Source organism: Condylura cristata, unplaced genomic scaffold (genome assembly GCF_000260355.1).
Source record: "Condylura cristata isolate star-nosed mole 26May11 unplaced genomic scaffold, ConCri1.0 scaffold00010, whole genome shotgun sequence".
Classification (NCBI taxonomy): domain Eukaryota; kingdom Metazoa; phylum Chordata; class Mammalia; order Eulipotyphla; family Talpidae; genus Condylura; species Condylura cristata.
The window spans coordinates 46,902,944-46,917,415 of record NW_004567111.1 but is presented as its reverse complement, the minus strand read 5'-3'; the positions used below and the strand labels follow the sequence as shown (position 1 = coordinate 46,917,415).

At 39.6% G+C, this 14,472-nt stretch overlaps 1 protein-coding gene across 6 annotated transcripts in view; it reads left to right on the top strand.

Moving 5' to 3' along the window:
* The window catches only part of DCLK1 (doublecortin-like kinase 1), a 322,359-nt gene that overhangs the window by 298,086 nt on the left and 9,801 nt on the right, over window positions 1-14,472 (top strand). For 3 of the 6 annotated variants that reach the window (XM_004680203.2, XM_004680201.2, XM_012723239.1), the window contains 2 exons: window positions 4,263-4,376; window positions 9,311-9,384. In XM_004680203.2, the coding sequence (XP_004680260.1) occupies window positions 4,263-4,376; window positions 9,311-9,384 (188 nt within the window). The remainder of the gene's footprint in view (window positions 1-4,262; window positions 4,377-9,310; window positions 9,385-14,472) is intronic. The other 3 variants (XM_012723242.1, XM_004680202.2, XM_012723241.1) reach the window with 1 other exon arrangement.

Genomic DNA, 14,472 nt, shown 5'->3' with positions numbered 1-14,472 from the left:
GCAGTGTAAAATGCAGAGAAAGAGAGTCACAGGTCCCTGGCTGCAGGCTGCAAGGGGTATATACCCCTGGGGTGATCAACAAGAGTGGAGGGTTACACACTGGGACGTGAAATGTAACTTCTCTTAAAGAGCACTCAAATGTACTCGGGGTTGTTTTAAAACTAAATCTGAATCTTCTGGTAGTAAACCTTTCAAAACTGCCATGCTTCTCATAAATTTACAGATTTTTGTCATCATAGTCTGGCAATGAATAGGACAGATCCATCATTCAAAGACAAAAATCCACAAAGGGAAGAGGATTTTCTAAAATGTGACCACTGAATGGTTTCCTCAAGGAAAGGGGTTCACTGTACAGGGCAACCTCACTCCTGAACCCCCCACACCCTTCCCACAGCTTCTCTCCAACATCCGCCCAAGAAATGGGAACCAGGAAACTGGTCTCTTTCAGACAGCTGTGAGAGTTCATTTTCCGTTTTGTAAACTAATTTTGTTCTTGTCATTTGCAATGCTTTGCCAAGTGGTGGATGGGAATTTCTAAATCAAAACCCGGTAACCTCAAACCACAATCAGCCCCTGTCAAACTGCAGAAACTACTCCCAGAAAGTACATACTAAAGTCTATGGTAATAATACTTTGAGTTTGTAACATATTGCCAAGTTTGTCACGTTTCTCAAACTCATAGCACATTTTTGGCTCATAATCTATTCCAAATAACAGTGATAAAGATATAAATATATTTTTTGTTATTAATGGCCCCATTACTGTATTAATGTAAGACAGTAAGTTTGCTGAAGCTCCATCAACAATCCACGTAGCTCACGTACAGATTGGGTCCCCGCAAAGCCAGTTGTTTGTATTTTTAATCCAGCTCTGCTCAAAGCCTTTGAAATTGATACAGTTCTTTATACTTTCTAGTTGTTGTGCTATGTGTATGTGTGTGTATGTGTGTGCGATACTCTCTAGTTGAAATCCCTTACTGGAAAAACCATCTTGCAATGTTTTAGGATTTATGAAATCCAAAGCATCTCTGACAAGTTGTAAGGGTTGTTTCACTACTTTCATTGCTTCTACATGAACTAATAACCCAGGGGAAGCTCAAACTTTCACTAGAATTTAAAGCTGGAGGCCTGAGCCCCCTAGGCCCCAACATCTAAAAGAGTTGCTAGGAGTCTTGACAGGCGATTAGGACCAGGACAGGGCAGGGAAGGGATAACAGTGTCCATTGTGAGAATGGTGAGAAACAAACTGTTACCTCAAGAATTGGTGGGGGAGGAGGTCTTTGGGGGTGGGAGGAAGACAGGTAAAGGGAAATTTCTGGCAAAAATGACAGTGGTGTGGAACTGAGAAGGAAGCAGAATTGTGCAGAAAAGGCTGAATGCCCTTCAGTAAGTTAAGTGAGGATGTTCCTTTGGATAACTGCTGATTACTGTCTCCACATTTACACTGAGGTTTTTAGTCACAGCCTGTATCTTTGACAGGCCCACTGTGGGCCAGTGCAGCTCTGTTTTATCCAGTGTAAGTCAGGCTTTCCGTCACTGTCTGTTCCACACACACACACAGGATTCAGTAGTCCTGACCCTATGAGCTCATGTTGCTAGCTCCCAGATTACAGGGTCCCCAGTCTCTACTTGACATGGAAGTTTCTAAGTACAATCCCCTGGGCCCTCTGTATGGCTCAGTCTCCCTTGTACTGACCTCCTATTGCTTCCCTGGCTCCATGAAAGTCTCAAAAGTATTAGTAGCGTATCTCTAGCAAGCCCTGGACATCTTTTTGGATGGGGAAGCCTGATACAAGGGTGCCCCCACCGAACTTCACCCTGAAGATATCATACATGTTCTTCTAATCATGTATTAAAAGCATTTCAGGATATCTCAGGCAAAATGCTTTGTATGTTCTTTAGATGCAAAACAGTTTGATCGAGAATCAAGAAGAAAGGATTTTTCGCTTTAGGACAAAAACAAACCAAAAAAAAAAACAAAAACAAACAAACAAACAAAAAAAAAACCATATACATATGGGTCTTAGGATCAGAAGCTGGTTTGGAAGAATTGGGGGATAACCAGCAGCATGTAAGTGTAGGAAGTGCAGAGGGCTCCCTTAACTCAGATGTTTTGACAGGCTAGTATCTACTTCCCTACCCTATAATGAAAGAATTTGGATGATAATCACAAGGAATGGCAGATAGTTTTGCAAACCAACATGACCTCATTGGTAAGGAGCTTTATTCCTAACAGAGATGAAGGCTTCAATCTCTGAATCTCTTAGGCATTCATTTGTGACCAGTCCTTTCCTGTTCGCTCAGCTTTCCCTGTCATTACTCTCCCACATAAACACCTAACTAGAGATGCATGGTAGATGCATAGTTTGGCCAATATGACTTGTGTTTCCCAGTCACACACATCCCCTTCCAATTTCTCCGCCAGCTGACACCATCACTAAGACCGTGAATCCCACAGCCCTCATGCAGTCTAGGAGAACTGCACAACTGATAAGCAGTCCTCTCTTCTCTGAAATCCTTCAGTGTTTCCAGCCAGGCCATGAGGCTGTGGTGCCTGTGACAACGCTTTCTTCACATGACCTGTTTTATTATTTGGTGTGGTATCTGCATACTTTATCTCCCAACTAGCCCGAAGGATTCTGATGAGCAGAGACCATTTGTTCTTCCACTTCCTACTACCCCTCACAGGACCCCGGACATTGTAGAGACATCTTATGTCCCTGTCTCTGCTCCCCCTCTTCAAGTATCATCACACTATCACCCTAATGTTCCTGCACTTCATTTCTGACTCTTTCCACAATACAGATTTTTTCATCGTCTTCACTCTGTGTCTTTGGAAAACCTCCTACTCCAGGTTTGGTTTCTAAAGTGACTTTATAAACTTGATAACTATTTCACTAATAAATTGAAAATCCACTGTGCACAGGGCACTAAACCAAACATATTAAAGATTAAAGACATGGAAGATGTGGCACAAAGAACAAGAATTCAGATCTATAAGTAAAAATGAATGTTAATAGTTCATATATGTGTATGTATGCATATGTCTTTATATACATGCATCAAATGTAAAAACAGTAAAGGTCATTTTAATGTTTTGGGATAGGTGACTTGGGCCCGTGGTTGGAAGAAGAGGAGGAGTCAGAGAGTCTTATGCTTGATTTTGCTTACCATCACTTCCTCACTATCACTGTAATGGTGCCTGGTACTCTCTAAACGTGGATTTAATACTGTCTGATTAAATAAGTAGCCAAATACTGAAAGAAGTAGAAATTTCCATGTGGAGAGACCAGATTATACAAAAGTACAAGCAGGTTGTGCCTGGAAAGCAGCAATTTTGTTGTCCTGAGTAGAGCCAAGAACTTGCATGCAAAATGATGGACACAAGGGGAGTGATGAATGATACTGAAGTCTTGCCAGGGATTTTGATTTTATTAGACAGTAGCAAAATCTTTATTATCCATTCATTCTTTCCATAAATGTTTATTAAGCTACACATTGTGCCAAAACACTGTGCTAAGACTTGAGGATCCAATAGAGAACAAAATACAGTCCCTGTCTTCAAAGATTGTGTAGCCTTTTCATCACAAACTAGCGGTTGGTGGCACATACATGTGACTCTGCTTATTGTTATTCTAACAATATTTAGCAAAGGAGAGAAGCTTCCGGTGGAGAGCAGAAGCCTTAGTTAAAATGAGCTCCAATGTGAAATATGTCATAATAAAGGTGATTTGAAGGCAGCAAGCAGGATTTAAAACTTAAAGAAGAACTTCTTGTTTGGAAGGTTGCCAGGGATTCCAGAATATGATGGACTGATTAGCTGTGGAATCAACTTATGCTTATATATGGAGTCATGCATGAGCCCAGGTCTGTCAGATACGTTGGCTTTGGGTCTGAATGATGAGCTAAGAAGATAAACTAACAGGTTGGGGACATGGAGGAGGTAGGGCGTTAACTTGCTCTTTGACGTTATGCCCTTAGAACCTTGGCTAAAATAGATTTTACTAGAAACCCAAAACAGAAATTAAAATTTTTATTCAGAGACAAATCTCTGAGGGTCAAATGACATAGTGAATGAATTTTAGAGCAGACGTGGAAATAAACGAGTCCTTGGAGCAGACCATCCAGCCGCGATGTTAAGTGAGAAGGTACTCATCAGTTTATTTCTGAAATTTTCAAGATTTTAAAATCACTGCCGTTAGTAGAAGATCTGGGCTGCATTTATCTCATTCTTTTTCCTTTTCTCCCATCTTTTTCCCCCAGGATGACGGCCTCCCAGAAAATGAGCATCAACTGTCAGTAGCTGGAAAGATAAAGAAACATTTCAACACAGGCCCCAAACCGAATAGCACAGCCGCTGGAGTTTCTGTCATAGCAGTAAGCATCTGAAATATCCACCTATAACTTTTAAAAGCAACCCACCTAAGAGACAGGCATTCCTCAGGAGACTCCACCCAGAGATAGCAGAATGGGTCATTTCTTTAGACAGCTAGGCCATTTAACGCACCGAGGGAGGTTTGGAGCTTAGTTGTGTGAGTGTTTGCACTGATCATTTCCCTGGGAGTCACATCATTATCCAACACCTCCAGGGTGTCTTGCTGTATATATTAATTTCATGATTTATTTTTTAAAACAGAAATCCGCCCCCACACTGGACTCTGCCAATGCAAACTTTTGGACTCTGAGCAAAAGAGTTTATAGTGTCCTTTTGCCAGGACCTGGGAGGGAAGGGAAGCTGAGAGAGACATGGCAGAGAGCGACGGGGACACTCTAGATCTTTGCAGGAGACCTAAATGAAAGCCAAAGCATAGCAGAAAGCTTACCCAGTAAGATTTACAGTGAAATTGAATTGCTGTGAACACCCAAAGAAAATCACCATGTCGTGCTCCTTAGAAATTTCTGTTTTTAAAGTTGAAAGTCTTTTAACATTTACCATTTTATTGATGCGGCTGCACAAGCATTTTCATTTTCTGCTCTGTACATGCAGACACACACTACATGCAATTTGATAGCAGCTCTAGGCAAAGATTAAATTGGGCAGAGAAATAATGAAACCTCAGACTTCCTGGTGTCATATTCTAGAGTAAATATATTCAAGTCCCAGATTACTTGAGTGTTTAATAATTTCCTCTTTTTACAGAGTATGTAAATTTTAACAGCATATTCAATGTGAAGTCACTTGAGCTGTTTCTTTTCTAAACAAAGAACTTCGACACGGTGCTGTCGAATTGTACGAAGTATTTATGCTGCTCAACAGTGCCTCATACTTATGAGCAATACTGAACGTTTAACCACATCTACGGGTCTCTTTGTTTGCTTTACAGTTATCGTTTTTGGTTATGCTAGGGCTCCCATAAAAGTTAAATATAAATGGCATTTCCTGTACAACCATTCCCCGATCTGGGTCACTAAATATTTGATAGGAGCTTTCAGAATTTGCAGGTGGCACCAATGAACGTGTGCACTTTCTCGAATTGTTAGTATTGCACCTTTTTTGATTGAACACTTTCAACAATGAGTTCTGTGAGTATAAGTAATTGGCTCATGAGTACACTGGCAGTATACATAGAGGCATACTCTTTCCGATGCTCCTCGGTGCTGCTGAGGATTTAAATTTACAAGTTGTTCTGTCCTCTCTCTTGACTACTTTCTAAGGAAAACCAATGTAAAGTACATTGTCCTTCACGTCTTCCATAGATCGTCAGTGTTCTTTGTTACCAGTTAATATTCAGTCAATAATTTTTTAACATAACAATCCCATGGTGATTCTCCACTAAACCAGACATGCTATACTGTCTTTGCATTATTCATTCAAACTAGAAGTCTATTCCAAAATGTCTACCTCCATAATTTTCTTTGGAATCGACTGCCAGCACGCTTGTCCATGAAAAGGGCTGCTTTCTGCTCCTGCTGACAGCTTACAGCTGCTAGAAGGGATGCTTTTCCACTTCTGTCATTTGTTTTTGCTTTTGTTTTCCTTGGTCTTTTATTTTGATTAGTCCTTGGTTTAGTTTGCCATGGTTGCTCGAAAATGGTCTGTTCACAGTATTCTGGGAGTCTTCTGACTAAGAGCAGAACTTCAGCACAATTTCCAATGGGCAGCTAACACAGATTTGAGGGGAAACCAACTGTCATCAAACCTGGATAGATTCTGAAGCTTAATCCATATAGTTTATTAAAACTTTTAAGTAGACCGCCAAGACCTCCAGTTAGAATCTCAAGATCAAAAGTCTGTTATTTTTGTTTGTTAATTTGTTTAAATATCTCAATTGGACTATTTGAATGCAGTGGAATATCAGTTTCTCAGTCCATCACTGACATGTTTCCATGGAAACTCTACAAACTGGCACTATATTTATAAATTATAAAATGGGTTTTAGAATGCTGTGATCTTTATTCACTATGAAGTTTTAAAATGTTCTGTCAGATTGCTGTGACTCAAAATAATTGGCTATTTGAGAAATAGCTGAAAAAACACCTTGGCAACTCTAGAGAACAATTCACATGTTAACTGCTATTTTTAATACTTTAAGCATGTGGGGAAGTACTGCTATAAAAACCAGGAGTTGTTTCAGCAAAACTGGTCTTCCATAACATGAACATGTATGCACCTTCTCCAAAATGTTATTCCTCATCAATTTTCACACCCTTTTTAAGACCTTGTAGCTATAGCTGGGATTAGACACCAGCCAGTTTAGCCACCTTTGCTATGAAATTTCAGAACAGCACCTGCTAAGTCAGTGTCTATGCCATAATTGTGTTCCCATTCCTAAAGTACAAAGTGTAAATCTCAGGGGACTATCACAAGAAAAAGGAGGCCTAGCATTAAATAATATTTTATCTCAAATTGAAGAATTGACTGCAAAGAATGATATTCTGTTGTAAGTGGTCGGTAAAGGCACATGCTTCATAAATGATGTATTCTGTAAAGACCACATGGCAATTTAATGATGCAATAGAATTATTAAGTCACCTATGTGATCAGATCACTGTAACTAATCTAATACTGTAATGACTTCTACTCTATAAAGAAAAACCTTATTTCAGCATACATTTAATTCAGGCAGATTTTTTTTTGCTATGGACAAGTATGTACTCACAGAGCCTATAAAATAAGGTTGATTATTTTAAGATACCCCAATCATAAGATTTATTTTTTTGGTAAGTTATATATGCCTGTTAAGTTTTTTTTTTTCTTTTTATTTAAAGCACTGTTTACCATGGACTATCAGGTGGTTTTGTTGTTGTTCAGAATATCAACAATTAAATCATTAGTTTTAACTAGTGTCTCTCCTTACCTAGAAACCTAACTACCTACTAGAGATCAAAGATGCTTCTAAAGGAATTCATGACACCTTTTCTCTTTTAGAGTTACAAAAGTAAAAAGAGCATTCTGTCACAACAGACGGACAAGTCACAGGCGTAATTTATGGCATGAGCATGGCTTAACATGCGCTCATGGTTGTGAATCTTAGTGTTTTGTTTTGTTTGTATTGCCATTTTTTCCCTCTCAATCCTGCCCTCTACATTATTAAGACCAAAGAAAGGGCAAATGGTAACTTTATATGTAGGTTATAAGAGTTGTCACCTGGAGGCTCATAAGGACCCTTTGGCTCCTCTAAAAGAGGAAAGGTGTTCCGACATTTAGGTCAGGCAGTGTGATCAGAGGGAAACCCATTGCTGTCCACACAGCTGCAACATTCTGCCTCTTAGAAAGAGTCCATTGTCCCTCTGCTACCTTTCCCAGTAGTTGGAGGATTATGAAAACAAAACAGAACAGAACAGAGAAAGGGAAACAAAAGGTTATTAAAATGCAATTTACAGACATAAAATGGAATTAGAGATGACATTTTAACGGTGGACTTCTTGAGAGCTGAGGGAGGGGAGGGAGGCATTATTAGATTTGCTCAGCTTGATGAAGAACCGATGACTAAGATGTCAGTTCCAATTTATTTTTCCTCATTTAATGCTGTTTATTATTTTAACCAATAATTTTCCTAATGCTTTAAAGTTCTTATTTTGCATTTTTTCATGCAAATAGAACATTTCAGTCTAATTGAACAAATCCATACTAATCAGTGTGCAAATAATTGTGATACTGGGAGGCTTAGTTCTAAAGTCTCTAGGCGTCCTGCATGCTATGTCATGAGGCCCTTTGCCTGTAGGTGGCAGTAGAGAACTAGTTTACTTAGTAGCCATTTTCATGGACTGAAACCGATTACCTAGGTCTTCCTAACAGCAAATGTACTTTGATGTTTTTTTCCTAAATAAAATGAAATGTACTTTTTAAAAAAAGATTAAAATCTCACATCATTGTTCCATGAACAGTAGGATGGCCCAGTTTATAATCAGAATACCAAATCCTCTGCGCAGTTTTTAGTTAAGTTGCCGGGTGCCTAGTATATTTTTAAAATGCCTTTGTGAATTTAGAAGTGGAAACTGTCACCAGTATCACACCAGTACCACACTTGAAAGCACTCGTGAGCCTCTCTCTAAAGAATAGTGTGTAGGTTGCTTCCTGTCACCAGCCGAAGTGGGGAGTGGGCACAGAGCGTGATTATTGTTTTTCAAATTTGGGGGTTGAGTCTTTTATTCCAAGGTAGCTTGGAATAGGAGGGTGAATTACTTTGAGAATTTATCTGGTATTTACTGTACCTTTTGTTACTCATAAACAATAATTGTACATATGCGTTTTTAATACACAATGAAAAATTTTCCTTTTATTTTCTATGTTTTCATAGGGAAAATTAACCATTTTATATTAAATCCTTTCAGTTCAGAAATGTAATTAAGATTCACCTTGAGAGTAATTCTGCTTTTGAAGACGAATGCTTAAGGAAAGAAATCCAAATTGCTATGATTTATAGGGGCTCAAAACTTGATCATTTTCATTTTTTATTTCTTATTTATGAAGTCCTCAAATTTAAGTCTGATGGGGTAAGATTTTGGAGGGAGATCCAATCTGCTTTCTCTTTGGTGGCAAAAGCTGATTTCAGTGCTTTAACTAAATGTCAACTATTTTCCATTCTTAGCCTATGAAATGAGAGGACATTATTAAATTTGCATTCAAAAACTTGTTTGACAAATCAGATCTATTCTAACAAATTGGCTTCAGAGATTCATGAGGAATCAGTGCCTTTTCTTGCCTTTTAATTTTCAATGTGCAGATTTAGGATATTAGCTAGTCACCCTGCAGAAAAGCACCGTAACTCTATATACGTAGATAGTCAATGAACAACAGCTTCGTCTGGAGTCTTAATTCTTTAGCTCAATGTCGATCCACTGAGTTGCCCCCATTTCTCTCTGCTCAGCTGGACCACGGGTTTACCATCAAGAGATCAGGGTCTTTGGACTACTACCAACAACCAGGAATGTATTGGATAAGGTATGAGATGGTGCAGCTCAACAGTCAGTGTTTCCATGGCAACGTGCTGGCAGTCTCCATTAACCAGTTCCTTCAGTGGATAAACATGCTTTTGATTTGTTATCCAGTCCATATGCTGCTTTATCAGTTTCATTTTAATCTTGATTGAGATGCCACTCCCCCTCATTCCTTTTTTTCACCCATTATTCACACTGACATTTGCCAGCTTTCTTTCCATTGCACATGCTCAGTATTAATTTTCCCTCCAGTTAAAAGGACAGTATATTTAGTGATAATGCCAAAGCATTTTCCTGATGTCGCTAATTAAAGCAATGATTTCTAGTGCTCTTCTGTCCCTTATCAAATGGAAGAAGAATAGTACCATAGTATATGTTCTATAGAAGTATATACTGTCATTTTAAAGTCATCAAGCCCGACCTTGACCTTATTAGATGGATGAAACAATGCATTTACACTTTAGTAGTAGACGCTCCTCCAAGTACAATGAGCGATAGAATGCATTGTCTGTGTGGTTAAGCTTGTGTTTTCAAATTCTCCACCTTTTTGTTTTGTTTAGTTTTTGTTCTATTGTTACCTCTCTCTCCTCCACCCTCCCACCCCTGGAAATCCCTTTATGTACTAGCTATTGCATGAATTTATTTTTCAATATTTTGTAACTGTCAGATGACTTAGCTGGCTTATCTGCTCAAGCAAAAGGGACTATGGGAGGTATTGATTTTATTTAACTGGGTTAAGAATTCTATCCAATCGTTTTCTATTCCAGTCAACTGCCCTGGCATTTCCTTCCAGGGGCATGGTTTGTGTCTCTTTAAGTTATCCACAAGCAGGATGGTTTTTGATGATTTGGAAAATGCACTCTGAGAAGTCCTAGGGAACTTTTCTCCTCCGTCTTAATGTTTCTGAAGTGGTCTCCAGGTAAAGTTCCACATCTTAGTGTTACTAAGAAAAATTCCACTCTGACATTTGTGCTAATGATGGAAGCTATATGCAGTAATAGAATTACTGCCTGCTGTTTCATGGCTTAGACTAAGTTTGACCACAGAAAGAGATGAATACGATGTATTTTAAAAATATTTTTCAGTATATGTTATATATCTATAATACATGTCAAATATATATAATTTTAATCCCCTTTTATATTCCTGATGGTTTTTCTGTAATTAACCACTGGAAACAAAGGATTTAGGAAAGCAGGAAAAAACACATTTTGAAAAATTATTCACATATGATAAAATCATGGCAATTAATCTGTTTAACGCATGAAAACATTTTAACTTCAACAAAATATTTTAAGCCAGCTTTCTAGAAGGCTGTTTGTGTTTTCTAGGCTGATATGCATACAGATATTGGTGTCAACTTTTTGTGTTTAACCAAAGAAAATTAACTTTATAGATGCAGAAAGAAAGTGAGACATCTGTGTTTTACTTCTTACTGAAAGCTAGTAGACACTCAAAAGTGTGAGCTAGCTCAGGGGATTGTCACAAACAGCACACCTCCATGAGCAGCACCCAGGTCAGGCCCAGAATGCTTGCAGCACCCCTAGGAACTCCTGCCCTCCCACCCAGGACTTTTCCAGGGGGTCACATAGCCCCAAGGGTAAACACGGACCCAGAGTCTACCCACATTAATTAGCTTTGCCTGGTTTTGTACTTGATATAAATTGAATCACACCATGCCCTGTCCTTTTTTTAATTGTATGTCTCCTAGCCTCAGGCAAATGAACCAAACATGTATGAATACAGTTGATATACAATTTAAAATGGTCATCGAATATGTCTAATTACAGTTGTACATTTTTATATAGCAAAATTACACATATAAATGAATCTAATTTCTAAAATCGCTGGAAGATGACATGACTAAATTTGGAAGATACGGGTAGGAGCAAAACACAAGTAAACACCATAATTAATAATGGAGCCATGTATAAAAAGGCCATTTGACTAAAATCCTAGCGATGCTTCCCATCAGCAGGCAAAATGACACATCCCTGAATAATGGGCAGGAGCAGATGGGAGATAATCTCTTTTTTCTTCTACACATAAACTGTTCTGTTTTCCAGCTGGGGGCAGTAACAACAATGTTTATAGTTAATGCCGCACTAAACAGCGTACCCAGTATGTAAAGCTAAATTGGAGAAATGATGCTAAAAACTCATCGGCGTATATGCTTAATTAGGAAGTTTTATAATGCCATTTAGCCCCGGAACGAACACACTCTCCTCCCTGATTGCAAATGCTTGCCTTTTATCTCCACAGAAGTGGGAGCATTTGTCTAACCACTGTGGCAGCCAACTTTCTAACATAAACAATCATTACAGGCGAGCGTCCCGCTCCCCATTGCTGTGTTTACAAGTGCTCGTGGCTGTTTTCACTACTTCGAGCTGAACGCTTGGGAGACACGCTCGCTTTTTGTAAAGCAGCTCACATCAGGGCATCGACTGGAAAAGCTTCTCTCTGAGATGCCCGGATTTGGTGTGCCCCTCGTAGTAAGCTTTTTGATGGTAGCCAGGAAGTGGCGCAGAGTGGGGGTCTTTTTGCTCTCTCTCTCCTTCATTCTCCTTCATAAGCAGTTGTTTATCAGAGCTGTAGCCAGGAGAACAGCATCTTGCTTTGCCCATTTATCAGGAGACTTTGCTCTTGTCACCCAGCCCGGAGGGAGGGAGGGGGGTGGGCAGGGAGCTAGGGAGGGACCCTCTTCCAGGAATGAGCTGCCCAGGACTTTCTGCTTTCTGGTGGCCCTACTGCAAGCCACTGAAAACCATTCACATCCTGTTCCATTTCCCCATCCCCCAAATATGACCTTTATCTAAAGGGGATGCAGTCCCAGAGTGAGGTCTTTCTCCAGGGAATCTCTAGGGAAGCTGTCACAGTGGCAGGTGCTTTGGCCAACATATGGGAAGGAATTCTTGCAACTTATGCATACAGAACAAGGCAACAGCCAGAACAGGATAACCCAATTAAATAAAACAAACATCAAAACAAGACAGAAGCTAAATAAGATAAAACATGGAGGTGAACTAGGACAAAGAGGGGTTGAGCTCCCAGGCGTGATATGACGAAAATATGCATATAGGGTTTGAGCACCATCCTGAAGCAGTGAGTAATGAGTCAGAGCCATGGCAACTGCTCACAGTCTTTGCAAGGCTGTTAAGTGTTGTCATGCGTGGTTGTTAAAAGGAATGGGGTTAGTTAAATGTATCTTGCTCAGCACAGGTTTGAAAGGATAGCTCCTGTGTAAGCCAGAGGGGAACCGTAGCACGGACAGTAGGTGAGAAGTGCTCTGAGGCCACCCTCAGCCAGCCACCAAATGCACCCCGCAAGTTGCAAGGTCATCTCCACGCAAGTCGCTTTGACCTTGCACAGGCACTGGAGAAAGCACCTGCTGATGTTGTCGATCAGCGTAGTGCCAGAAAATAAGGGAGATGCTCTGTTCTAGTCTTGGTGGCTTCCTCTGTAACAGGAAGTTTCACTGTAGAAAAGGTTCAGCTTCAATTGTCAAAATCACCCAAGCTGACTAGATAGAAAAGTACCAGGAAATGATGGTGCTGGGTTTACCTTGATGCTAAACAGTGAATTCTTAGAGCAAGAGGCTCAGAAAGGTGGGCAGTACCTCATATTATACTTCCAGAAATGGCCCTTAAAAGACAAGACAGACAGGAGGAATGTGACGCCTGTGTTACGTTTTACCCACGTCAAACAGGTTGCTCACAGTTGGAGATTTTGTTTGGCTGGGTTTTAATTATAAAGGCCTCTGAAGGGAGGATGTCAATAATGTACATTTGGCATATAATGGGTACATTAAAATTTAACAGGCTAGTTATTAGAAATGAGAAATTGCCATGGCATTCATGACTTACTGATTGGGTATAAATTGAAGCGAGATTTTATACATTAACCAGAGATTCTTGAGAATTCTGCATTGATCAAAAATTGTGTAATATAAATTTATTTTGACCTAGTTTCAGAATCTGAAAAGGAAACATCTATACTCTTTTCCACATATTTGTTCCTGACATACTTTGATTTCAAGTGTTCCCCAGAGTTGTTCACTGATACGGTTAGGGAAGAATGCATCATAAAAACTTCATCCTAAGTACAGACACGCTGTACAGATTATAAATGTCAATATGCTGAAGTCAATTTTCAAATACTTGTCAGACACATGACACTTTGAGGAACTAAAATGTCTGAAAATTGATATAAAATGAACTAAATGTAGGATTGGCAGCACGGTGCACAGAGTTTGTGCCTTTGGAGTCAGGAAGCCCAGAGTTTGGGTCTAGTCTGTCCTGCTTCCTTGTGACGTGGGCAGGTTACATGTTCTCTCTCTGACTTTAAAGTTCTCCATCTATAAAAACAAAAACAATATTATCAGCCTTACAACCCTCTAAATGAGGGTTTTCAGATCTTAACCCAAATGAAGAACTCGGAAAAGATACATCATGGAAATTCCCTCCTTTCCAAGAGAAATTCATCCTGCACAAGCCAGAGGCAGATTAAAAAATTGAAAAAAACTGATCTTCTAGATCAAAATACTTGCTCATTAAATAGAAACATGACCATATGTGATGTTATGGTTGGAATAAGCTGAACATTTCTGGCATTAAATTTTACTTAGAGTAGTCGATAGCCCCAAATCTTGATGAAACATGAATTTAAAATGCTATCTTCTAGGGCAAGTGAGGGCAAATTGTGAGCAATGGGCCACCCCACTGCCTCTTTTTGATCCCGCTTTACACTTAATGCGCATTCATTTCTAAACTACCAATGACCACTTTTGCCCAGTAGAAGCAGCATCAAATAATTGTGCCAGAGAACTGCATGACTGGCCATGCCTAAAAGAGTAACTATTTCTCTTTTACAGAAAAAAATTTCAATCCCTGTTCTCTAGAGGTGGGGTTTATTGTGAGAAAGGGAATGGTAGTGGATTATGTTTAAATTAAAAGGCAAAACCTGGGACCTCCCTGGTGGCACAGTGGGTTAAAGCACAGCACTAAGAAGTTAAAGCCACTTCAGCTTGAGTTCGATCCCTGCCCAGGAGCTGACCCACATGGCTAGCAGACCTCTCCTGACCCACCCCCTGCTC